The 24,555-nt window shown below is 51.3% G+C and overlaps 2 protein-coding genes across 2 annotated transcripts; both read right to left on the bottom strand.

The window, feature by feature from the left end:
* Positions 1 to 4,272: 4,272 nt before the first annotated feature.
* On the bottom strand, positions 4,273 to 4,984 carry E0L32_011981 (uncharacterized protein; the record flags this gene model as incomplete). Its single annotated transcript, XM_031134772.1, has 2 exons — positions 4,273 to 4,381; positions 4,488 to 4,984. 2 exons carry the CDS (start codon positions 4,982 to 4,984, stop codon positions 4,273 to 4,275), a joined length of 606 nt encoding a protein of 201 aa, XP_030999661.1.
* Positions 4,985 to 10,318: 5,334 nt separating this feature from the next.
* Positions 10,319 to 11,338, bottom strand: E0L32_011980 (uncharacterized protein; the record flags this gene model as incomplete). Its single annotated transcript, XM_031134771.1, has 2 exons — positions 10,319 to 10,456; positions 10,511 to 11,338. The coding sequence occupies 2 exons, from the start codon at positions 11,336 to 11,338 to the stop codon at positions 10,319 to 10,321; spliced, it is 966 nt and encodes a 321-aa protein (XP_030999660.1).
* Between the last annotated feature and the right edge of the window lie 13,217 nt (positions 11,339 to 24,555).

Here is a 24,555-nt window from a genome sequence, read left to right as displayed (position 1 = left end):
GTAAGGTTATACTTCTATAGCTATAATAGTCCTAATATTATATTATATCCTACTATATTAGTAATATCTAAAGTGATTAGTATTTTCTTAGAGTTAATTATAATAGAGATTTATAATATCTCTTAGTTAATAATTTCTCTATCATACTAGACTAGTTTCCCTTCTACTATATATAATTTATAAGGGTCCTTTTTATAAGCCTATAGTATATTGAGTTTATTTATTATCTATAATAATATAAAGTTTTTCTAAGCTCTACTATTTATTAGTATAGTAGTCTTATATCCTCTAAGCTATATTTTTACTATAAATAGTAATAGATTAAAGGTTGCTCTTAGATTCTTTATCTTTTTACTATTTATTTAGCTCTCTAATAACAGTACTTATTATTTTTTAGTATAGACTAGCTAGTAGTTTCTTTATAAAGTTACTTTATATATTCTATATATACTAGTCATCCTATTTTCACTTATTCCTCTAGGGTAAATATCTTATTCTAAGTAAGTATTAGAATATTAGAGGTACTTTCTCTTATCCTTTATATTCACTACTATATCTAACTATATTAGAGGTACACTTACTCTTTCCTAGCTTCTTTTTATAATTCCTACTATTAATACTATAACTCTAGTTTTCTAAATCAGTAAATTTTACATACTACTATAATATAATTAATTATTGCTCTTTATCTAAGTATATAGTTAACTAAATAGTTAAGTCTTATCTATAGGATAGCATATCTCTTTATTATATCTTAATAGAAAATCTCTTAATACTCTAGATCTTCTTTTAAATATATATATAGTAGGAATTCTTTCTACCACCTAGGCATAAATTAGTACTTTAGTTTCTTTACTAGATATCTTAAGTATTTATTAAATATATATATAGACTATAAAACCTAGTTATATCATTCATCCTTATAATATAGTTATAGATCCTCCTAATCTTATATAACCTCTCTTCTTCCTCCTACTACTACTTAATAAGAAGTTATTCCTAGAAGTATAATAACTATCTATTCTCTACTTAGAGCTGGTTGTTATTAAATAGCTATTATTTATCTATATTTCTTATCATCACTTTCTAGTAGAGGAGTAAATAGGTTTTCTCTCTAGTCTTCCTTTTCTTTAAGCTATACCTATATTCACTTACTATTATCTTCTATAGCTACTAAGTATATATCTCCCTTCTATATAAATTCAGATCCTTTATCTAAGTCATCTCTAGATCTAATCCTATTTATTTCTAATAGGATATTATTCTATTCCTTTAGCCTAAGTAGTTCCTTTCTAAGTAACCCTCTTTTTCCTATAGTAATAACCTTTAGTTATCCTATGACTTTTAGGAACTATCCTAAGACCTTCTTACCTTAAATATATATTAGATAAGTATTATTATAGTATATTATCTAGTACTTACTATTATAGTTAGCCTTCTAAGCCATACTTACTTATTATATAGGCTTAGGTACTTTTTCTTACTTTTTCTATTAGTAGTTATAGGTAAAGTATCCCTTCTTACTATAGTTATAATAGGTCTTATTATTATTCTATTTTATAGTATTAAGTTCTATAGGTCCTATATACTATATAGATCTTTAGGCTGTAGTGCCTTTTACTTATACTATTTTTCTTTCTTAGTTAGGGGTCTTTAGATAATATACTTATAGTTATTATCCCCTATATTCTATCTATTATTTATAAAGTCAGTTATTAATCTAAACTATAATTATAATATACTATATAAACTTCTTAGGTCGGTCTATTTTAATAAGTTTATTCTTAACTTCTGCCTTTAGCCTAGTGTAAAATATAACTATTAAAGGTTTATCTTTCTATTTAAAAGAACTTAAAGCCTGTCTAAATCTAATAGTATAGCTAGATACAGATCCTATTTATTAGAGTATTATTAGCTATTATTCTATTATTTATTTCTTATCTAAATCTCTAAAAGCTGCCTTAATAGCTTTCTTAAATATAGTAAAACCTCCTATAAAGATAACTTAAGCCTTAGGGTCTCTATTATTCTTTAGGTATTCTAAGTAATTCCTCTATATAGGTTTAAATCAGATAAGGGCTTCTCCTTTAAGTTAAGTTATTATAAAGAGTACCTAATCATCTAGATATAGGAAGTTAGATTTATACTTTATAAGATATCCTCTATACTAAGTAAGAAATCCTTAGAGACCTTTCTTACTTCCTCTATATATTAGTAGAACTTTATACTTCATACTCTAGGTACCTCCTATCTATAAGGCCTATACTAGAGTAGAGAGTCATTAGATTTTAGTACTAACTTATTCTATTATAAATAAGGATATGTTATTAGTAGATTAAGATCCTAATATAGTTTCTATAAATATTACTTAGGATATAGTCTACTAACTAAATAAGAGTATTTAATATATAATAATCCTTAGTCCTAAAGAATAAGACTACTTTATAGGACTAGAGGCATATAGATTTATATAAGCAGTAAGTAATAGACACTATTAAGCAATAGTAATTAACTTAATTATAGCTAAGATAGCTTTACTTAAGGGTACTTTATTAAATAAGATACTTTAAATACTAGAGAGCTATCTAGGGTAGGTATCTAAAGATAGACATACATCTATATATATAGACAATAGATCACTTTAGATCATAGTGATCCTTTATAAGTTCTTACTATAGAGTGTAGTAATCTATAATAAGAGATCACTAGCTTAGATAGCAATCCTAGGGTCCATACATTTTCTACCTATCTTATCTTTCTAACTGCCTAGGGTGGTGTACTATAGTAAAGGTGGTTGGTTTTATGATATAATAGGAAAAGTTCTTCTATTAGAAGATTATTTATAGATATTCTATTAAATAAAATAAAGTTCTAGCCTATCTATAGAAAGAACTTACTAATAAAATATTAAGAGTATAGGTTACTAAGAGTATAGGTTACTAAGAGTATAGGTTATTAAGAGTATAGGTTACTAAGAGTATAGGTTATTAAGAGTATAGATTACTAAGAATATAGGCTGCTAATCATATAGGCTGCTAATCATATAGGCTACTAAGAGTACAGGCTACTAATAATACAGGCTGCTAAGAATACAGGCTGCTAAATTATATAGATTACTAATCATACAGGCTACTAATAATATAGATTACTAACTATATAGGCTAAAAGGGTTTGCTGTCTAGTGATAACCCTATAGGATCAGTGAAAATCACTATTAAGAGATATCTACTTACCGCTTTAAGTGGGGCTCTGCTGACATCTAGCAAGAGTTTAGACCAATCAGAGGGCTTAAAAAGTCATGCCCGGTTAAGGTCATGCCCGGCTAGCAAAACAGTCATGCCCGGCTAGCAATTGCCCTATCTAATACTACAGAAGCTCTTAATCAAAAGAACATTAAAATAGCCACTCTTACTAATAAGATTAAGTATCTAGAGATTAAGATAGAGGCCTTTAGGCTATATAAGTAATCTAAAGTCATTTCTAACCCTAATAATAAATTCACTAATATTAAGGCTATTTAGAAGGCCTAGAAGAAGGCCAGCGGCCAGAAGGAGGACTAGATGGCTAGAAGGCCTAAAACACCATAAAAATAATCAATATTGCAAATCTTACGGCAGAAATAGCTTCATCTGAACCTATATACCTATTTGGCAATTTTGCACGATTTTTCCGGATCATAGTGGTGCAAATAAAAATTCTCTTATTAAATTGATGGTGATTCTGGCCCCCTTGCACTGCTGTCCGGGATTGGGGTGTGGCCGGTTGTGGGGCTGACCACACTACTTGTTCCTTTGTCTGTTTTGGTAGCGAGGACGGAGGTGGTGTGGCCTACGTGGGGCACACCATGTTGGAGTGGAAGGTACAAGTGCGCGGATTTGAGCATGTTTCTGCAAGGCCTAGTCCTTAGCGGCATCTCACTTGTACCGGTACTTTATCTCCTTCTCCGACCTCACCGTCTTAGCTGAGAACGAGGCAAAACCGGAGCGAGCTGTTCACGAGAAATTCAAAAGTCATGTGCAACGAGTCAATAGTGACAAAGTGTGAGAGGGGAACTTTTTGAAAGAGTGTGTCATGGGTATATTGTCAAGCAGGAAGAGACAGGAGGCACTTGATATCTATAAGCCAGCCAGGCGAGAGCCCGTCGCTTGCCGGCAAGCGTCGAGACCGCTTCGCAACTCCGCCCGACCTTCCTTCCAAGGGGGCATATCGTGTCGTCGTCAGATTTCGTCGTCGAACTCGTCGTGGTGTGCATTGCCAATGCACAGTTGCAAACTAGTGTTCAGAGATGACGGCATACCTTCCGACCAGCAAGCTGCCCAGGAAAGTGCCGCCCAGAACCGAGATGAAGTAGCCAACGTTCATCGTCATGACCACAATCATACTGTGGAGGAAAGACAATCATGGTTAGCGGCGACGTCTGACAGTGGCTTTAGAGAGGGGGCCTCGTCCAGACAGGGAAGGATGTATGGGGGGGGGATAGAACTCACAGTAGATATCCGACGCCGGCGATGACCATGTCGAGCAGCGCGCGCAGCGGGTCGACCGACAGCCTCCAGGGGCGGACGTGGTTGTGCTTCTTCTTGAGCACCATGACGTCCTCCTCGACGCCGTTCTCGGACAGCACCATGCGCTTGGCCATCGAGTCGCGCGAGACCTGGCGCGACAGCGACTCGCGGCCGTTGACGACGACGTAGCGGCGGTTGAGCTCGCCGTCGAGCCAGCGCTCCTCCTGCCAGCCCTTGAAGGCGAGCAAGGCCCGGAACAGCATGGCGAGGGCGATGATGAAGATGCAGGTGCCGGCGTAGGCGCCGGCGTTCCTCGGGGTCCAGGCCGCCGAGTAGAGCGAGGTGGCCATGTCGGTCTGGAAGATGGCCATCATGGTCATGTGCATAGGGGATCCCGAGGCAGCGGCAGCAGCAGTGGTAGATCCGTCGTGGCCCATGCCCATGCCATCGTCCATCGAGGCGCCGTGGCGGCGGTCCATGGTCCCTGCAGCGGCGTGTGGTTATATATATATATATGTATAGATATACCAGAAAGACTGGGAGGGGAATGCGTTTTTATGAAACTCCTCCCAAGTGGGTGGTTGCGTAGGCGAACTGAGAGAAATGCAACACAACAACGGCGTGCGTTTGGCTGTTCGGGCTGCCGATGGCAAGGTTATTTGTTGTCGTCTAGTTTAAACAAGGCGGATCGAAATTGAGTCTAGCCCTGGAGAAGCAAGATGTGCACCTCTGCGAGCCAGTCGAGAGTGGTGGGCAATATCAGAGCCGGCTTTTAGGCTGAGAGCGAGCAGCAGTGCAGCAGTGCAGCAGTGCAGCACAGGTGACGGTGTGGTGCTACCCGGTGGTGTTGCTCGAGTACTGAGACAATTTTGTGGTGTTGCAAGGCACTTACTTAGTCGACCACTCTTTCGTTTGCACAACGCAAATTGCCCGCTTTTTCGGAGGCCGAAAGAGAGAGAGACCTTGGAGATGGAAGTTGGAGATGTGTTTGGTGTGAACTGGAGGAAGCATCGTCAAAGGGAGAGGAGGAGGAGGAGGCGATGAGTGCCTTTTTCATCTCTCCTTCTTCTCTTGTCCTGCCCTACCCATCCCAGAAACATGCTCACTGTGGGGAAGGCGTAGTAGTGGTTAGTAGTGGGCGGATGGGGGGGCCACAGAGGCACAAGTCACTACCTGACCCAACCTGGAACCAATTGCTCTGTGCATCCATCGCATTGGAATGGGTCTTGGTCAAAACTTACGAGCGACCCTGACGCCGCACGGGATCCCCAAAGTTGAGGCATCGACCAGGGTGCCGATTTCTTGGCCTTTGCGCCCAAAACATCTCCAAAACAAGCTCTAAACGCCCGGGACTCTGTCCAGCAAACAATGGTGAGATTAGAAAAAAGAGAACCTTCTTTACGACTTTGGTCCAGACTCGTCCAAACTGGCCCGCCCAGTTCAGGGTCGAGCAAGCCAATGGCAGGCTGGTGGGGCTCTCGTCTGCCGGCGTCCAAGTACCGGTACTTGGGGCCACAGACTCGAGGGCCGATTTCACGATCACGGGCTAGGTATGAAGCACTTTGTATCAAATTGTTCCCAAGATTCGGTGCCTGGTTGAGGTGTTGAAACTGCAATGAAGCTTCCCAGGTGATACCGCGCTTGAAGCCCTGTGTCTTTCGAGGCACCAAAATCAAGCCACAGCACCCCTGACCAGCTCTTCCAACGAGGCTGCTTGCATAAAGGCCTCGTATGCTGGCAAGACTAGGATTCCCAGCCCATGAGCGGCAAGGCGTGATTGTTCTGACCAGACTGGGCTCTCAACCTGCCTCGTGCGACCACGACGACAAGCAGAGAGTGTGCCATTCCGCTTCCGAATCGTGCACCGCAGCGGCATCAGGGGCACCGCTTATGGCAATATGACAATATGCGCATAGAGACTAGTTATTGCCAACAAGCACGGGCCGGCTCAGACAATAAGTATGGCCAGTCCCGGAGAATTCGCATCTTCCTGGCCAAGCTTGGGATGACGAGTGATAACGTTTGAATGGCCGCCACGCGAGCAGTGTTGCGTCTCTCTGTCAGCCCGTCCGTCAAGAGATATCCCGTCAGCCTCTCTCGCTGACACTGCCAAGTCGGTCACGGCCACCAGGCAGACTCTGCGACGCGTCGCGACTGCGCGCGCAGGACTTGACCGTACTGGCCGTCGCCAGGCTGGCAGACCCAACGGGAGGCAGAGTCTGGGTCCGACGGCCGGCGGGAGGCGGGAGACGACAGCTTGGTACCACAACGGACGGCTGGCTGCTGCTGGACGCCGCGCGACACGGTGCCCAATGCGGTGTGGGGAAAAAGGAAGCAAGAAAAGGGGAATGGCCCGTTTGATGGTGAGCACAGGATCTCCAAGCTGGGTTTAGAGTTTCTCGCTCGACTCGCTCTCCCTTCCCAGCTCCTTCTCGTGGACGGACCACCGGCCGGTCCCCTCCCAAGGGGGCAAACCAAGTAGGGATCTGCAACCCAGCGACCCCACGGCAAGTAGCGCTGGGTCCTCTCTGGTTCTACAACAAAAGGCCCAGAGCCGAGCTGGGCTGCTGCGCCGCCCCTATTATGTACACGCATTCCCCCGGCTTGCACGCCGTCAGATGCATCTAACCCGAACCACACAACTGGGACCCGGCTGGACCCAGCGAGCCTAATTTGACGTCCAACGGCTTCTTTTCTTCTCTTTTGCCTGACCGCCGGTGCTGGATTCCTGGTTCGGTATCCATGGGTGCAATACCGTGCCAACGCTGGACCGAGCCTGGGTTAGCCTGCTAGGAAAGCGTATACGCTGGTGGCGTGTGCGGAAACAGGACCCGGGCCCAGGTTGTCGATGTCTCTCCATATAATTCTTCAGCCTTTCTTGGCAGACTTCTCAGGCTCTCTGACAAGATAGCAAACGATGATTGTGGTCCGCCCTCGAGAGGTCCTGCCTGAGAAAATGGGTTGTCTCTTCAGTAAGACCCTGGAGGAGATCTCGCAGCCATTGAAACGAGTAGTGCACTCAACCACGATGGACGGTTGCCAAAGCCATCTCTCACTCGAGAATGGGTGGGCTCTTCCCCTTTTTGAAGCGAAGAAGGGCGGTCCATCAACCCCCTCCCCCCAAAGCACGGATACGCTTTGGTCCACTCGGATGGTTTCTCGCGGTAAGCAACGGGCCATGTTCTGTTAAACATCCCTGTATGTGTCTTCCGAGCACTCGTAACGTAGACGAAGAAGAAGCAATATGCACACTTGTGACCAGCTCAAAGATATTTCCCAGTCCCACCACCATCGGATGACGCAGGTCAAGGGTTATTTGATAGATCTTGCACAGCCCTTTCGCAGGCTTAAGAACTCGAAGAAGGAAAACAACGACCGGCAAGAAATATCCGTCGATGAAGGAGCAGGTCTGAGATGGTATGATGTCAGAAAGCCGGAACACATATCTCCACGGAGTCCTCACCGAGAGAGCAATGGCGCCGAGACTGAAGATCTCGTATTTCCTTGCAGCTGGACGCCGACGACGCGAAGCCAGGACAATCTAGGTGAGCGAGATTGGGATTTGCAAAAAACCAGCCCTTGCAATCCTCGCTGATGTGGCAGCAAACCAGATGGACAGAGGGCCTTAGCCGGGCTCCCCAAGTCGGAACTTGCCGCAGGAAAGAGCTTGGTCAGCGTCGTGCTGATGCAGATCGATCTGCCCAATCCGGCCCTGCTCATCCCCGAAAATGAGGCGAGAGAGAGAGAGAGAGTGGCCGATAGATGGAGAAATAGGACGAGCCGGGGGCAGGGCGAGAAACGAGATCTGCAAGAGCAATATTTTCATTCGTTCGCCCGCCCAGCGAACGGATGCAGAGTTGCTGTCGTGCACTATTCAGCTCTCGCCTATCCCGGCCCAATCTATCGAAAAAATAAAAAAAAATAAAAGATGGGTGTCCCCTATCCGTCTCCGGAGTAGCTCCAGTTCCCAAGGGAGTGGGCCGGCCACTTTCTAGGCACAGGAGTTCGAGGCGCTGGTGGCGCAACCCTCAACGCGCAGCCCGGACAGGGACCCTCGCGCCCCCCCCTACCTAGCTCATCCCCTCCTTTGGGACAGAGCTGAAGATGTGGACGCGGGCCAATACGCAGGGAGTTAGTTGCCAGCCACTCCCCTCCGCCATCCCCCGAATCTGAAGCACGCCACCACTTTCTTCTGCACGGGGCAAAGACAAGGACGGGGAGGAGGAGGAGGAGGAGGGGTGTACGCATAAGGGTACCTGCTCCATGCCTGCCGTCTGGATCTGGCGATCAGAGACGATGCCGTGTCACTGGGGAGCGGGAAGAGGACGGCGACCACGGGTGAGAAAAGGAGGGTCAGAGACGGAGCAGTAGGCAGATACTCTGGCTTGGTCGAGGGGGCGAGAGTGGCCCGAAGTAAGCAGTGCATACGACGGTGCAGATGTGTCCCCGATGGAGCATGTCCTAGGTACACCTCTTCTCGACCCGTTCGGTGGGTAAGATCACTATTGAAAATGCTGCTGCTGGAAAGGAGCGGGGGAATAGCGTGTGGTGGGAGAAAAGGGACCGGTGAGGGAATTTGTCGCTCTTGTGTTTTCCTCGTCAGCCTCTGGCATGCTCGTTCGCGACGCATTCTCCGAGACCGCGAACCACGGCAGGGCTCTGGGTTACCCGCTGAGGCCCACGATGCCTCCGTCCTTGTCCACATGGCAGCAGCACTGTCTGTGACAGCCCTCCCTTTTGGAACCCGGGGTCTCCAGTCATGGGCCTTTCAGCCGTTCTGTCACCGTTGCTTTTTCTTTCCTTTCTCGTCATCTGTCTTTCTTCACGGCAGACATCCGATCCTTTATTGGAGCCAGCATCCCAGACAAGGACTGGGCTTGGCCCAGGGCTTGCCAGGGCGGCAGGACCATGTGCTCCCTGGTGGTGGCGCTCCTCGCCCGATGGCCACCCTCTGTCACATCTCTTTTCCGAAGCCTGTCAAGATCCCCTTCCCCTAGGTACTCCATGAAGAAGAGGAAGAGGCAGAACAACACGACTAGAGGTTCAAGCAGCCTGCTCCACCTCGAACGAGAACAAGCAATATGCTTTTCAGTGGTTCGCACCGTATCACAGCAGCCTAATAGGCAACTGCCTCCTGGAGGTGATTTCAAGTAGCATCTCGGGACATTGACTCTAATCTTGGCAAAAAAAATCGTGTTTCTATCCCCCCCATCTTTGGACATGGCGGGTTTGGAGGACAGATATCTTAGAATCGAGGATCCTTCTACATAGAGCGCGAACAAAGTATGGTATCGAGCATAACAATTTAATTTGATCGCCAACAGGTACTCTGGTAAGCCGTTTTGGTGGGTATAAAACAAAACAGGATCCGGCCGGGCAGCCGGGTGTGTCCTCAAAAACATCAAGTCCGCTCTGTGACCGCTGTACAATAGATTCGCCCGAGGTAGAAACCAGAAAGCCCGTATAAACCAAAAGAAGAGAGAGAGAGAGAGAGAGAGAGAGAGAAAAGGCCAGAGGAGAATATGACCCCCTGCCGTTCTACCGCCAAAACCCTGCCAGAACTCCTTGCCGTTTTCCCATACCGAGATATGTGATGTGCTTTCCCCAGCCGCAAAACGAGAAAAACTTCGAGCGCCGAAACCCAACCAAACTAAATACACACAAGTCTCTTCTCAAGACTCTGGTTCTGTTTACATTCGCCCCTGGTTATCTGATTCCCAGCGGTGTCGTGGCGCATCATAGCGAGAACAAAGATGGCAATCCTAGCCAGGTGCAATTTCGGCCTTCTCCTCGCACGAGGCCCTTGATTCTGTTCAGTTCGTTGATTCGGATCCGGGCTGCGGCGAGACGCTTCCATCATTCGCGCTCCCAGACCGAAGGCCGGAGGATCCAGCTTCGTCGCCGCTGTTCTCATTGCCGGGTTCTCTGCAGCCCTTGACAAGGCGATGCCTCTGTTTCCTTCAGTTAGTACAAGATCCGAAATTCAAAACCAAGGACAAACAAACCTTCAAAGCATCCTTCCTGCTGAAGCTCTTGTCGCAGTTGTTGCACGGGAAGGGCTTGACCGCCAGGTGGATGCGCTTGTGGCGCTTGAGGTCGTGGTTCCGGTTGAAGGCCTGCGCGCAGATGTCGCACTTGAAGGGGCGCTCCTGGTGGTGGCTCTGCGGGCCCTGGTGGTGCGCCACGTGGTAGCCGTGGTGGCCGGGCGGCGCGAACGGGTAGCCCCTCGGGGCGCCGCCGCCGCCAGCGCCGCCCGCCATGGAGCCGTTGAGCAGCGACATGTGGCCGCCCGGGTTGCCGATGTTGGACATGACGGGCATCTGGCTCTGGTACGAGTAGCCCGGCCTGGGCAGGCTGCCGCCGCCGTACTGCACGGGCGTCGGCATGCCGCCGCCGGCCTGCATGTGGTGCAGGGGCGCCGCGAGGCCGGAGCGCGACGCGGGTCCAGAGCTCGTCGGCGAGGGCTGCATGGATGAAGGGTGGGTGCCGAAGGAGTAGGGCGACTGGAGGGGCGCTGAAGGCGAGGGCTCAAACGACGGGAAGCCCGGGGTCGTGGGAGAGCGGTAGTCGCTCATCAAGGGCGCCGAGATGCCGCTTGTAGGCGGCTGCGTTGACGAGGGGGACATGGTGGATTGAGGACGCATCGACGGATGTCTAAGCTGCTGAGAAGCCAGCGAGTGAGATCCGCCATTCGGGATGGAAGTCGGGAAGGCCGGTACGTCTCCCGAGTAAGGCGGTGCTGGAAGGCCATGGGGGGACTGCGGCTCTCGTCCTGGAAAGGGCGCGTTTTGGGGGTAGTTCAGGGAGCGAGAAGCATTCGTCAAGGAGGCCATGTTTTGCTGCGGAGTATGTGAAGGCGGCGAGCTGGTAGGATATGAGTTGCCAATGGGCCATCCGGCGTGGTTGTAGTGAGAATAGTGACCAAAACTGCCTGGTTGTGAGCCTGCCGAACTTGCAGTCGTCACACCAGAGGACATGGGACTCAGCCCATCACTCGTTATTCCTTGACCGGGGCTGGTCAGCGTCATCTCAAGGCAAGGCGTGTGGATGAGAGGTGGGTGCAGTGGCAACAAGGCGACATCTACTCTGGGCCACAAGAAGGGGTTTACATACTTGGAATGTCCGGCATCTGGGGAGGAGGAGGCAACGTGAAGGCTGGTAACTGGACTGCAGCTGGTCTCCGGCTCGTGAAACTGGGCATATCCATGGGTGCGACCAGCTCGATTGGTCGAGCACCTGGAGGTCACTGGGACCTGGAAGTGACGGTGGAGGAAGAAAGCCCAGTAAGTCTCGGGTTCTTTCTCCAATAATTTCCGCCAGGCAAAGACTTGGGTTGGTGTCTGTTCGGTCCGACGTCGACAAGTAGTCTTTCGCGAGACCGTGGAAGAGGCTTGCAACCCCAGACTGGCAAAACCGGAACTGGCGTGCTTTGTGTTTGGGGTTGAAGCCCAGGTCAGATACGGTGTTCCCTCTGTGATGGGGGCCCGATATCCTGCGAGATGTCAAGTCTGAATAAGCCCCTCGGGAGACAAGATGGCTCAGTGTGAGGCACAGTGGTGGATTAGGAGCTCATATAGAGGCGCCGACGGGGTGGGAAGGCTCCCGACTTATAAAAGAAGTAACACACCGGCAGTGGCAGATTCGGGCGGGCTGTCCCTGCACGTCCAAGGGTGCAGTCTCCAGGACTGGTGCTAGCGTCTGGCCAGGCGCTGCAGACTAGTGAGATGATCAGGTGGGTGCTACGCTGTGCGGGAATCTTTGATCTGGGCTCGACCTATAGAACTTAGTCCGAAGGGCTGAAAGTTTGAGTGTAGGTGCCAGGGCAGAGGGGGGGTGGCTGCAACGAGTCTGCCAGCAAATGCCAGAGATGCTTTGGCCACTTGCGATTTAAAATTTAGGATCGAGACGGTCTAGCGTCTTCTCCAGGACAAGACGGATTCCAGGAGAAACGGAAGCCCAAACGTCTACGGCTCACGTAGCCGGGGCTTTGGATGGTCGCACCAGGATGATAAGACAGGAGCGGTTGGGACCAGTGCGTGTCCCGTGTCTCTGAGCGTTCCTCTCCCTATCACCTTCTTCAGCGAGGACGAATCGTCCGTCGAGAGATGTTGAAGGACGATGCCTTTGGAGTAGAGGTAGAGTTGGCGCCTGTTTGCCAGGCAGTCCTGCTCAACTAGCTTCGTGGAGGTGCTGCACCTTCTTTGGGGCAGTCGTGGGTGTAATGCAAGGGTTGGCGTGGCCTCGAACAAAGTCAATTGGATGCCAGGGGTGGTAGGGAAGAAGAAGGCATTCCAGAGTACTTGTTTTGTTGGTGGTATTGGCCGTGCCTGAGGATGGAACAGTGACAAGAGCGAGGCAGTTCCGGCTGGGAGGTATGACAGCCTTCACACCACCTCTTTTGCCTCCCTAACTTTGCAAGCCCGTTCCCAAACGGTGGGAGTGGCGTTGTGCGGTAAACAGGGTCTGTCTGGGGCGTTGGAGACAGCCACTACCCACGACAGGCGGATGAAGACACGGGAGGGTTTACTGTGCGCGATCGGGGGCGGTGATCGACTTTGGTGCGACTGCCAGAAACGGGGAAATTCGACGGCTGTCTGAACTATCCAGATTTCTTGGGCTGAGATCGAATATGAGCTCCCGCTCCGGCCAAAGACGTGAGTCGTGTCAAGCCTCGAGGCAGCGGGCGTGCGGTACGGCTGCCCGGGGCGCACTATCACAAGCAAGGCTGTTTGTTCCTTACAGTAACGCCAAGGGAGCGAATAACGGTCCCAAGAAATCGAAATCCCAAAGTTGGGGTGGTCGAAAAGCACCGTTCACGCCACAAAGGCGACTGTACTGGCTCGCCTAGTTGGCGTCACTGGTCTCAAATATTGGTATGCTGTCCGGATGTGGAGTCGCAGGGACAAGAATTGAGACAGACACGGCTCGCTCTGCAAATAATGTGTGTCTGCAAGCTAGAGGAATGAATAATTCGACAGGGCTAGAGTGTGTAAAGGAGGTCGCCGACGCGTTGGACAGAGAGAGAATCCGAGGCCACAAACACTCGAAGCGGCTGAGGAGCAATCGACCCACGAGTCACTCACCCCCCTCTCAGAGCTCTGAGCACTGTTGTGCAGGAGGTGTGCAAACGCAGACTAGGTCACCCTGGATGAGGCCAGTACAAAGTTACCTCGTCTGGGGGATTCCTAGTCAGGCCTTGGTATATACTTTCGACCCAAGAATTGGGCCGGTTTGACGGCCCCGGCTTTAGATAACGGACAAATCCGGACACCTTGCCTCGACTCCTCGGGATTCGAATCTTGGGCTTGGTGACTGAAGGATCCACGTACGGAGAGTATTAGGGACAGTTGAGTTGGAAATCGGGGATTAACGAGGTACCCGGGGTTCAGCTGTTTGGAGAAAAAAAGTGTGTCCTCGGGGTGGTACCCAAGCAGTAGGTAGGGACGCAGAATTGTTAAGAACTCCTGCAGGCAGAGAAGTCCTCCCCCCGGTGTCATCCGATCCGTTCTTGTGGAAATCTGAGTAGGTAGCTGTGCGTGCAGAGTACCTCCCTTCCTGACTAGGTACGTGAGGCCGGGGATCTGTTGGTGTGAAAGACAAGGCCATTAGGCAAGTCGGTTATCGCACACATACGTATGGGCTCTTGTACTGCCATCTCCTTTTTTTAGTGGATGGGTAGTAGTCAAAAGCAGGACGAGGTCTGGCCCGATCGAAGCGAGAAGCAGGAGTCAGTGAGCAAACGGAGCCAACATCAGAGAAGCTACCTGACTTTGGCTACTCCAGAGACTAGAGGAGGCCACCCCGTCAGATCCACTCCGCATGGGCATTCACCACGTTTCTGGGATGGTGATTCTAACGCTTCTGCCCGGACCCAGCTCCTAGACCCAAGACGTAGTCAGCCAAGACGACCTACATCCAGCAGCATGTCCCTTCCCCTTGTCCGCAACCTCGGGATCGATTGGACCCATCGACGTCGTAAGGTATGCCTCTCGAAAAAAATCAGTTGATCTTGGGGAGCGAGGAGATGGAGAGATGACTTCATGTCTCTTGCAAGCGGCAGCTCATCGCAGCCGGTCTGAGCCCGGGTCGACATTCTCCAGGCCAATGATCCAAGACACATTGACATCCAAAGCATGGATCTGGAGCGTACAAAGCCCACATTGTCCCGTCGACATTGGTCCCAGGTCGGGGGGTTGAGTTGGCTGTCACTGGTGGGAAAGACAGGAGATGGTGTGCAGTGGCCGGGGTTGTCGTTCAGCTGAAAATGGGGGTTCCCACCACCAATGTCCTATCACACCTTTTGAAGAGGGAAAGGCTCCAACTAGTTTACCGGCCACAGGCATGCAAGCCTACCGATCCACGGGATGGAGGAGCACTTTGACCAAATGGTAATAGCTCACAAACGGAGCCCGGGCTTCCAATCCAAAAGTGATCCTTGTCTTTGCTTTTCTTGAATAGTTTCCGGATGTATTCGTAGCCTGAGCTTCTTTCGGATCGTGTTGGTACATCGGCAGCAAACGCCCTGGGTGGTTCCATAACGGCACTCCTTGTACTACTCCGTACTTGTATGGTCCGCTCCAAGGACACATGAGTCTCTTTGCCCGGCCTTAAACCGTTTCTCCCTCTTCCAGGGCAATTGGAGGAAAGGGAGGAGGAGGAGGAGGAGGAAAAGAGAGAACTTCATGTCATGCCATGTCATGTCCTGTCAGTACTCTACCTCTCTGTACGGCCACGGTCCAGCCACGAGTCTCGAGCTTGAGCTGGTGGAGTAAAAGCTGCATGCAAGCACGCACACACGGACCCGCGACGTCTTTTCCAAGAACTTAGCGCCCCTGGCTGAAGCCAGGATGCACCCCGTGCTCGGGGGGGTGTCACTCCCAAGTTCCACTCCCAGTTGTCGATGTGCCCACTCTTTTGTCTCGTGTCTTGGCGCACTTTCTACGTCCTGTCTGTGTGTGCGTGCCCATGGCGCCGCCCACCCATGCCTTTCTTGTCTTAGCAAGGCATGCCTGTTCCGTTCTTGTTTTGCGCGTGCGGCCCCTTTCAGCCCATCGCGCGTGCTAAGTGGGAATGAAGAAAAAGGAAAGAAGATGAGAGAGAGGGAAGAGAGAAAGAGAGAAAACGGAGAGTGAGAGCTGTACGGAGGACGCATGGGAAGCCTGCCTCGCTTGCTAGGATCCTTGCTTGTTGCGAGCTCAATCCGCCGAGAAGGGTTAGGGCGAAACGGCCAAGGAGAGAACAGAACTATAGGTAGCTCGGTACGCGCTGAGACGTTGAACTGGCCAGTAGGTAGGGATGCAGTTATGCAATTTGCATCTTGCATGCGAGCATGGCATCGGACTTGGGCGGAACGGTCGCCAGGCGCCTTCGCCATGCCAAACAGCGGGACTTTTGCAAGACATTTTGGGCAATACTGTCACAGGGGGCAACGTTAGACAAAGCATGAAGCAGCATCGGCCGGCCTAGGCATGTAGACAGCTGGTCTGCCTGCTGAAAGATGGTAGGCAAGGCTGAATGAATGAATGCCGGTCGGAAATTGAGCCTTTCTGATCACCATGGTCCCTGCAAGCCACAGCATGTGCTGGGAGCGCGGGCGGACGCCATGGCTTGTCCCGGGGCAGCATTGACCAGACGCCAACTCTTCCCCCCATCTCGTGGCATGCAACAGCCCTGGAGAGTGCCTGGGCCCAGAATGGACGGGCTGGCATTGCATGCTGGGCCTTTCAGTGTTAATACAACAACAGTCGGGATTTCGTGGCGCTCGCCCTGCTCCGCTCCAGCTCCCTGCTCAATGGGGGTTGGCCTGCCTGTCGGAAGAAAGCCACCCTGCGATCGTCGCTGTTGGCAGGCATGGAAGCTGCGGCGGGTCCCACCGGCCTGGCAGCTTTCGCAGACGGGACCGGGCCCTTTTGACATCATGGCTTCTGATCAACATCTCACGCGCGCGTCTGATGTTGCACCCGTGGACCCGGCCTGTCCCATCCTGCGATAATGTACAAGTGTTGGTACTGTTGGGTCAGCTTGCCAATTGCCTCTGGCGAGATCCGATTCGGTCTAGACTTCCGAACCAGGCGGGCATAGAGTCGCTATTGAGATCTGTAATCTCTGGTTCCGACATCCTGCATCCAGTCATGTGCCGACAATGGAGAAAGAAACATCAGAGATATTGATCGGTGTGTAGTATCCTGGTGGAGCAAGTGCTCCATTTGCGCAGAATTGACATGGATAACTTGGTAGCTGATCGAGCTCGCCGCTAGCCACTACGGGCACGGATTGTACCTTCCCCCTGGGGCCCTCTGAGGAGTTCCTTCCCGGAGTGGTAGTGGTGGTGGGGGAGACAAGCATGTCCCGTATCTGATGTTTTTTTATGCACAAATGCTTACACATAATTACAAGTACCTACCTTACTTACTTGCATGCTATGCCGGAGCCCTACAGAAGAGAAGGAGGACGGACGCGGTGCTGGGATGGATGTATTTTTGGGCACGGGGAAGACTCCCGTGAGATTGGCAGCGTAATAAACTGGGTATACACAATAGGTAGCTACACAATATAGGTTGGATGCTCAGTGGTGGTGCTCTACTTGTACTTATTCAACACCATATACGTATGGCCCATGCCTATCTGTCCGGCTCTGATATCGGGGTTCCAAGCTGAATCAAGTTAAGGCCCGCAACATTATCAGATGATACTGCTGTGGCATGCGCGGTGACGAACACCCCCATTGTTGCTTTTTTCTCTCTTCTGCTGGGTCCCCCATGACCTCGCCCAGATTTCGGTTGCAATGCAAGGGTCAGACACATCTTCGGGACCGGACTCTATGCTCTACGTACACCATGAAGTACCTAACGTTGGGGTTTGAGTTCTGCCAGCCGCGCCAACATTGTCCGGGGACCTGTCGAATTGCGCCTCGCAGCCATCTTGGAGATTACGGCGTCAGCCATTCACGGAACAATTGGCACGGATGTGCAACGGTGCACAGAGATCGAAGCCTGACCGTCGTAGCCCCGATGACCGGTGCATAAGGTACCTACCTATTCCTCAACTACGGGCCAGGCAGAGGGACCCAGGGCAAAATGATGAGCAGTGGGGTGGGTGCACAAACTTCCAAGCAGTACCCAAACCTGCTTTTGTGCACCATGATCTGCCAAATTCCAATAGTCACGATTTGCTCCGATGTGCTAATCAGCAGATTGTCCTGCATGGGGTTCCGACCTGTTGTGTGCCTTTCGAAGTGAAGTACGGAGTACGTAGGCGCGGGAGTACCTACCGAGATGCGGGATCAAGGACTTACTCTTTCGTCGGAGCGCTGTACTGGGCATTCTCCAGCGTTTGGGGAGAGGACTGGAAAGGGGAATGGGTCAGCATTCTATCGACGCCAAGCGCTCTGAATGGAGCGACTGGAGCAACTCTAGCAAGCCGGTGAGAAAACTAACCTTGCCTCTTTCAGGGAATTTTTGACGAAGGCTGCACCACTGGGCCAAGCGACGGTGCATTTGAACGTACTTTGACCAGTAACAGGCCGAGTAGCAGCAAAGGCAGGGAGGCCAGGAAGAGACTCACACCAACACCTAGAAGATCAAGCGTGAGCAAGACGGCTCTGTGTATTGATGCACTGGCGTTGCTACATACGGAACCTGATTACCGTCCCATACTCCTCCCCCCACAAGGCTACCTATCTCGTTTGGCAGGAAAAGCATAGAGTTGAGAAACAGCTTTTTCAGTACCGGATTTTACGGTACAACGGTCGCCTTTACCTACGCCTCTGTGTTTGCGTGTTGCATTCTCAAGAGGGAAGAGAGGGATCACGTTGGAGGAGAGGTGATATACGAAGCACCGCGTGCAGTACCTAGTGACCACTCGGGTGCAATCCACCATTGAGATCTGCACCTAGTCATTTGCCTGCCTGCCAGCCAGACAGGCAAGTATCCTGGCCCAGCCATGATGTCTTGTGCATGTCACCTCTGCATCCCAGCCGTTTCTGAAATGGGATGCCCGTTACCTAGCTACTCCAAGCCTGCCGCCGCCCAAACCATGCTGCTGGGTCTGGCAGCGACCCGTGGCGCAAACTCAAACAGCCTTAGCCGGCGGGCGTGGCGTCGACCAAGCTCAGGAGCCGGAGACGGACACAACAGCCGCACGCCAGCCCGGCCTGGACCCTCCCTCGATGTCATGGCAGTGAAAAAATCCAATGCCAGGCTCGGTCCTGGTCGTTGGGACTGAATTGGCCGTACTCCGTAGTTGATCTGCGGCACGCGAGACGGGTCTGTTCCGCGTTTGTTCTCTTGCTCTCACGGCACCCCCTCTGATTCAATCATCAATGAAATTGTTCGAGCTATTCAGGTCCTAATTGCAAGCGAGATGGCTAGCGTCCTTTCCCAGTTGGTTGTTGATTTGAGTGTGGCACCGGATGGTGGTGGGTACTAAAGAGATGGGCAAAACTTGATGCGGAGGGAGGCGAGAGCGACCCACAGAGCTGGGTCTAGATTCACGGATGCCATCCTGTATCTTTCTACAAGTAGGCACTTGATGTTGAGTTCGGGGCCAAAGTGCAATTCTGGCACGTGCAGGTATGGCAATGGATACGACAAAGATGGAAAGTCCTCCACTGGATTGCACCTGCTTGCTTCAATGTTGTGCCTGCTGAAGGACCTTAGGCACTTCCTTCCCCAGGCTTGCTGGATTGTACAAATATGTACCTAGATGGGGATGAGGGCTCGTTCTGCCCTTGGAGTGTACGTATGTACGTACGTACGGTTAAGTCGCTAAGGAAAGAGCCAATTGCAGGCCGAGGGTCCTTCGCCGTGCTTCCCAATTGGGAAAACGAGCTCTCCCACTCTTTTTCTGAGCTGCCTATTCCCATCCCGGCTTAGCTGCTCAAGAGAGCTCTCCCACGCATCAAAACTGCATGCACCGGGGAGGAGGCCAGGGGGCCATCAGCTTGCAAATTTGCTCCTGCATGTGTGACAGAAGCCAAAAACAAAAAGGGATCCGACTGTGCCGACCAAGGTTCGAATTGATGTCTCTCAAGGACGAGGCTCTGCGATGGGGCGCATCAGCCCAAACTGGGTCCAGCCAAAGTCGCTCAGTCATTCATGGCAAGGCTCACTGCACGAGTCCACAATAGGCAGGTACGTGTACCTGCTCCAGCGCTGACGGTTGTACCCGATCAATCATACTCCGTAGATCTGCCCGGCCAAGTGGTTTGTCAAGCGCCGCTGATGACGGTGGCAGTGTCATCTCCAGTTCATCCCACACTGCCATCCCCGGGCTAGACGCCAATGTCGATCCCTGAACCCGTGCCGCCATTGAGGCGGTCGCTCCAGCGAGCACGGACCATGCCGATCCATAGTGAGGTGTGCCCCTGGCACTCCAGGCTTGCCTTTCGTGTCCCTGGTGTGAGGATGGATGGACTACGGAGTACCTAGAGAGGTAGGGACCTACCCGCTTCTCCTCCTTATTATGGCCTGTCATCATCAATACCTAGCGAATGACCTAGACGACTTTCACCAATTGGCGATTTTACCTATCCATGGGTAGCTCTTCCTCGACAAGAGCGGTCCGGATTCCCCGTGTCGAATGAGGCATTATGCAGCCACCCCTGCTGATATGAGCGCATCACACGGTCAGCCCTCATCGGCAGCCTGATGCCTCTGGCAGCGTGCTGACAGGCCGCACAGGGAATAAGCATAGCGCCAAGACCGGCGCTGACTGAACCCTGACGACCACTCCAAACTCACCCTGGCTCCTTCAACAACCAGCCTATGCAGCTTTGCTGAGGATTGGCGATTGCTGTGGAATCAGACTGACACGCACAACACTAGCATTTGCGCGATCCCCAGGCATTTGAGACAGTACCAGTGGTATGAAGTACCGGCGGCGTGCCGTTGGTCCATATTTATTGACCTGCTGATAGGCCGGCAAGTTCCGGGGCGGGAAGACCCTGAATCGAGTAGTCCAAGCTTTCTATCATCGCCCCAGATTCGAGGTCTCCACGGACGGTTTCTCCTATTGGACCCCAGACGCGACCTCGGACTTGTGTTGAACACTTCGTGCAAAGCCTGTTGAGCTCTGAGCGCCGTCTACACCTACCGCGCAAGCATGTGCTTCAACGTGCATGCCTGAGCAATTTGTCCTGGGTTTTTCGGGACGGAAATGTTCGTTAGTGAAACCTGACATCCGAGCTACTCAATGCTTCAGCCTGAGCCTCTAGGTGTGACTCGCACATATGAAGTTGGTTTCTACTCCGATATCGACGACAAGAGTTCAAGTACTATTGGATTCCGGTTTCACGGCGAGATTTACCTTTGATTGAGCCTTCTCATACCGTATTGCCCACAAGATTGGTACTCCAGCGCGTCCTCTCGACATTCGGGATGGCCGAATTTGAATGAGTGGCCCCGAGGTGAATCCTGAATCGCTGTTCGCGATCGTCCTCATATTGACGACTTTGAACACCTCTGATTGATGAATCGTATCAAGGAGCCAAACCACACGTGTTTCAAGAGCTGTTCTGTCGTCCATCTTGTCAGCCGAAGGTATGTCGTGGCATCCTCATGGCAGGAAATGTCTCCTCCTGAAAGCGACGCAAATGACTCTAGTCCTTGACTGGTATCACTTGACGGCAGTGGATACTAGGGCACTGTATATCCCATGCCGAGCATGCCTCGGATCTCCAGCCTCCTGGAACATGCTCCTTAGACGGCTATCATCTCGCCAAACACGGCAGAAAGAACCTCAACCGCTAGCAATAGCCAGACATATGACCCACCAAGGAGGCTGGTGTCTCTACGCCCACTTGCCGGCACCAACACACACTAAGCGTGGGAGCTTCACACTTATCGATTCAAGGGGACCTGCCCTAGAATCACTGGAGATTGTTCCATAGGCCTGTGGAGAATCACTGCCGTCACAGGCTTCACTCGGTATTTGAACCAATAATCAGATCTGCTGGCGTCGGCGTCCAAGAGCTCGACTGGTTTGCTCGGAAGCGTAGGCACTGCTCTCTGTTGGTTTGGTTCTCACTGACGAAATCTCGGGCTCCACGAACTCAGCGGCACGGTGACGCCAAAGTTCAATAACCGATATATGCCAGTCGGTGCCAAAGGAGCCGCGTCGATGGTCTTGTCTCGATGAGCATCTTCACCGACTATTGCCTGCGACAAGGGGCCATCGTTGGCTATTATGCGTCACAGCGACCGCCTCCTCGCGGCTGCTGAAGGTGCCACGCCAGTCTCTTCTGCCATGTGCGGAAGCAATCTCCATGTGCAACGTTGACACAAATTGTTATCTCGCAATCTTTCTGTGGAGAAGATATCGGCGTTCCCAATACAATCAAGTCTATTTGGCAGGGCTGGACATGGACATCACCTCGTGGTCCTATCAGCATTTCTGCTGTCGTGGCACCTCTTCGTTTATGAAAGCTCACCAGAGGCACAGAAGTGAGAGGCTTCGTGACTGCGACCCCGACACTACCTTACAGGGGAAGATGCCATTACACTTTGGCACCGTTGGCATCTACGTCCTGGCTTGCCGCTCAAGAACAACTCATTCCCATAAGGAGACAGCAAGCAAAACCGCTACGGCGCGCTTATTCCACAAACGTCGTCCGTCCTGGAATATACTGACACCGTGAGAGGAAATTGCTTGTCTCTCCCATGTCAGGCGGGAGGCTGCCTACATGGCATGTCGACGCGATGTGACTGCATGGAGAGGAGAGAGATGCCATGTGATAGTCGGGCCCTCAGGGACGCAGCACCAGCAGTTTCGCTAGCAAGATTAGGCTATGGTGTACTGTTGTGCGTGACTGACTCGACCACCCACGGCGATACCCGTTGCCTTCTTACGGCTCAGTGGGAGCACACAGACACATCAACCTTATGAATGGGTCAGTGTTACTGCCATGCTTCCAAGGGCGGAGGCCATGAGGCTTTGATTTGTTGCCAGGTATTCAGCGAGCTCGTATCGACATTGAACATGCATTCGCGATCGTGGTCGATTGGCCAAGGTAGAGCAACATGTCCGAGACCTTCATGTGTGTCTCAAATGTTTACTTTCTTCTTCCAGGCTCTCCCGGAAGGGCCCCTATCTGCTGCAGATTCGACGCCGCAGCCCTCAATTGTCATTGCACACTTCGCAATGTACCAGCTTTGATGTTTACTTTGTCAACACACTGGACGCGGAAGTGTGCATCCTGGGTAAGGGGAAATTTGGGCTTCGTCCACAAGCACGCCAACCAGACAGATGGGCCAAGCTAGCGAGCAAGTGCTGCTCCACACAGTTCCAGGCCAGTCTTTTTGAGACAGCCTGTATATAATTTCCTCATTGATTGACAACTATCTCCCAAAGCACCTAGTCGACCTCATTCCTAAGCTCCCAAGCTATGCTGAATAATGAGACGAAACAGGCGAAGCTAGTGCTCATCCGTCGCTTTCGGATGTCAGAGACTATGCTTGAATTTTTCTGTCTGATACCTAACCGCGTTTCGCGATGCAAGCACATCGGCCTCCTCCGTCGGCCGGCCCCGGCGTATCACCAGCCAGTGTACCAACAGGTTGAGTCGCCAGAAGCACCACCAACTTCATTTGAAGCGCACTTTGCATCCGGCCGCCAGAGTTCCAAAACGCGAGAAGACAGATGGGCGGCGCAGGAGGATGCCAACCTGAACATTGGTACACGAGCCTTGACCGAGCTGGCATTGGCAGCTTGTTACGGATCTTCTCAAAACCGCAGCTGCATCACTCACTACTCCGTATAGTATCTGCTTCGGGCTACCTATTCTTACGTGCGTACGAATTTGTGCTGGTCATCTGCGGAGAGGCGAGCTACAACTCAGATTTGGCCAACAAAACACGGTAGCGTGGACAAGAACCGGCCAATGGGCTTGGTTGGGTTTAGACCAAGGGCCGGGTCTCGAGGCTCGCGTCTATCCTAGCCTGATGGGATCCTGCTCCTGGCCTACGATAGCCATCTCTCACTGGCATTTTGCCCAACTACGGACAGACAGGGGAATTCATCCTGCTCCAAAACAGTTAGTTCGCTGTCGAGCATGGCAGCTGAAGGTCGTACGACTCCCCAGCTGACGACTCAGTAAGTCAGCAACAGACTACTGCAGCCTTTTTTACCGAACGCTAGAAAGATATGCAGGGCCCAGCCACACTTGTTCATCCCTCACTTCACGACCTGCCCCTAACCTCTCGCCAGCGTCACTGGCTGATCCCTGCTTGGCAGGGGACATATGGCATTCTCGGCGACTGCCGCCGGATGGAGGCGAGAAAGGAGCGAGAATTGGTGTCGGCCACGAATGGGAAAGTCGATTTGGCCAAGTGGGAAGTGCATAAGTCCCAGAGCTATCAAGAGCTACAGAACGCCCCTCCCCAAGAAAGAGGCGTCTCGCAATTTCGGCCCATGCCGGCCGTCGGATATCGGGCTACCCTCCGGCCTTTTTGGCCCATAAGACCGTGCAGTCGTCGTCAAGGCTCCCAGAAGGATCATCAAGCTCGCGGGTCCTGCCTCTTCTGCGGGCCAGGTGGTCTCTAGTTCTAGACCCCGGGCTCGACACGTGGATGACCTCTCCCGGGCCCTCCATGACCCTCTCCCTTGCATTGGAATGCATTGGCCGCGTACTGTCTACGGAGCAGGGCCAGTCGGTAGCTGCTCCCTACCTACCTACCTACCTACCTACCTACCTACCTACCTACCTAGACGAAGAGGGGAAAAAGGTTTTCCAGTAGAAGCTATGGAGACGGCTGGAAGCATGCCGTACGCACCTGCCCGGAGCATCAGACTATCCGCACTCCGCACCGCACCTGAAGCAGCCCAACGCTTAGGAAATAAGCTGTAGGGCTGGAATCAGGGCTTGTTTTTAGTCCCCCCCCTCCCCCTTGCTGAACGACTCGACGATGATAAAGGCACGCCTCTGAGGCTAAATTGTTGCCGGGGAGAAATTCGGGGCACGGGAATAAGGGAAAAAAATGCTGGAGGGCATTCACAATGGAGTGAACACCGAGACGGGCTGGCATGGGAGAGTGAGGGGGCCGTGGAAACGGTC

The sequence above is a fragment of the Thyridium curvatum genome (assembly GCF_004353045.1).
Source record: "Thyridium curvatum strain D216 chromosome Unknown NODE_128_length_64582_cov_80.644822, whole genome shotgun sequence".
In the NCBI taxonomy this organism is placed as follows: Eukaryota; Fungi; Ascomycota; class Sordariomycetes; order Thyridiales; family Thyridiaceae; genus Thyridium; species Thyridium curvatum.
The sequence above is the reverse complement of the archived record's forward strand: the minus strand, read 5'-3'. Positions and strand labels throughout refer to the sequence as shown.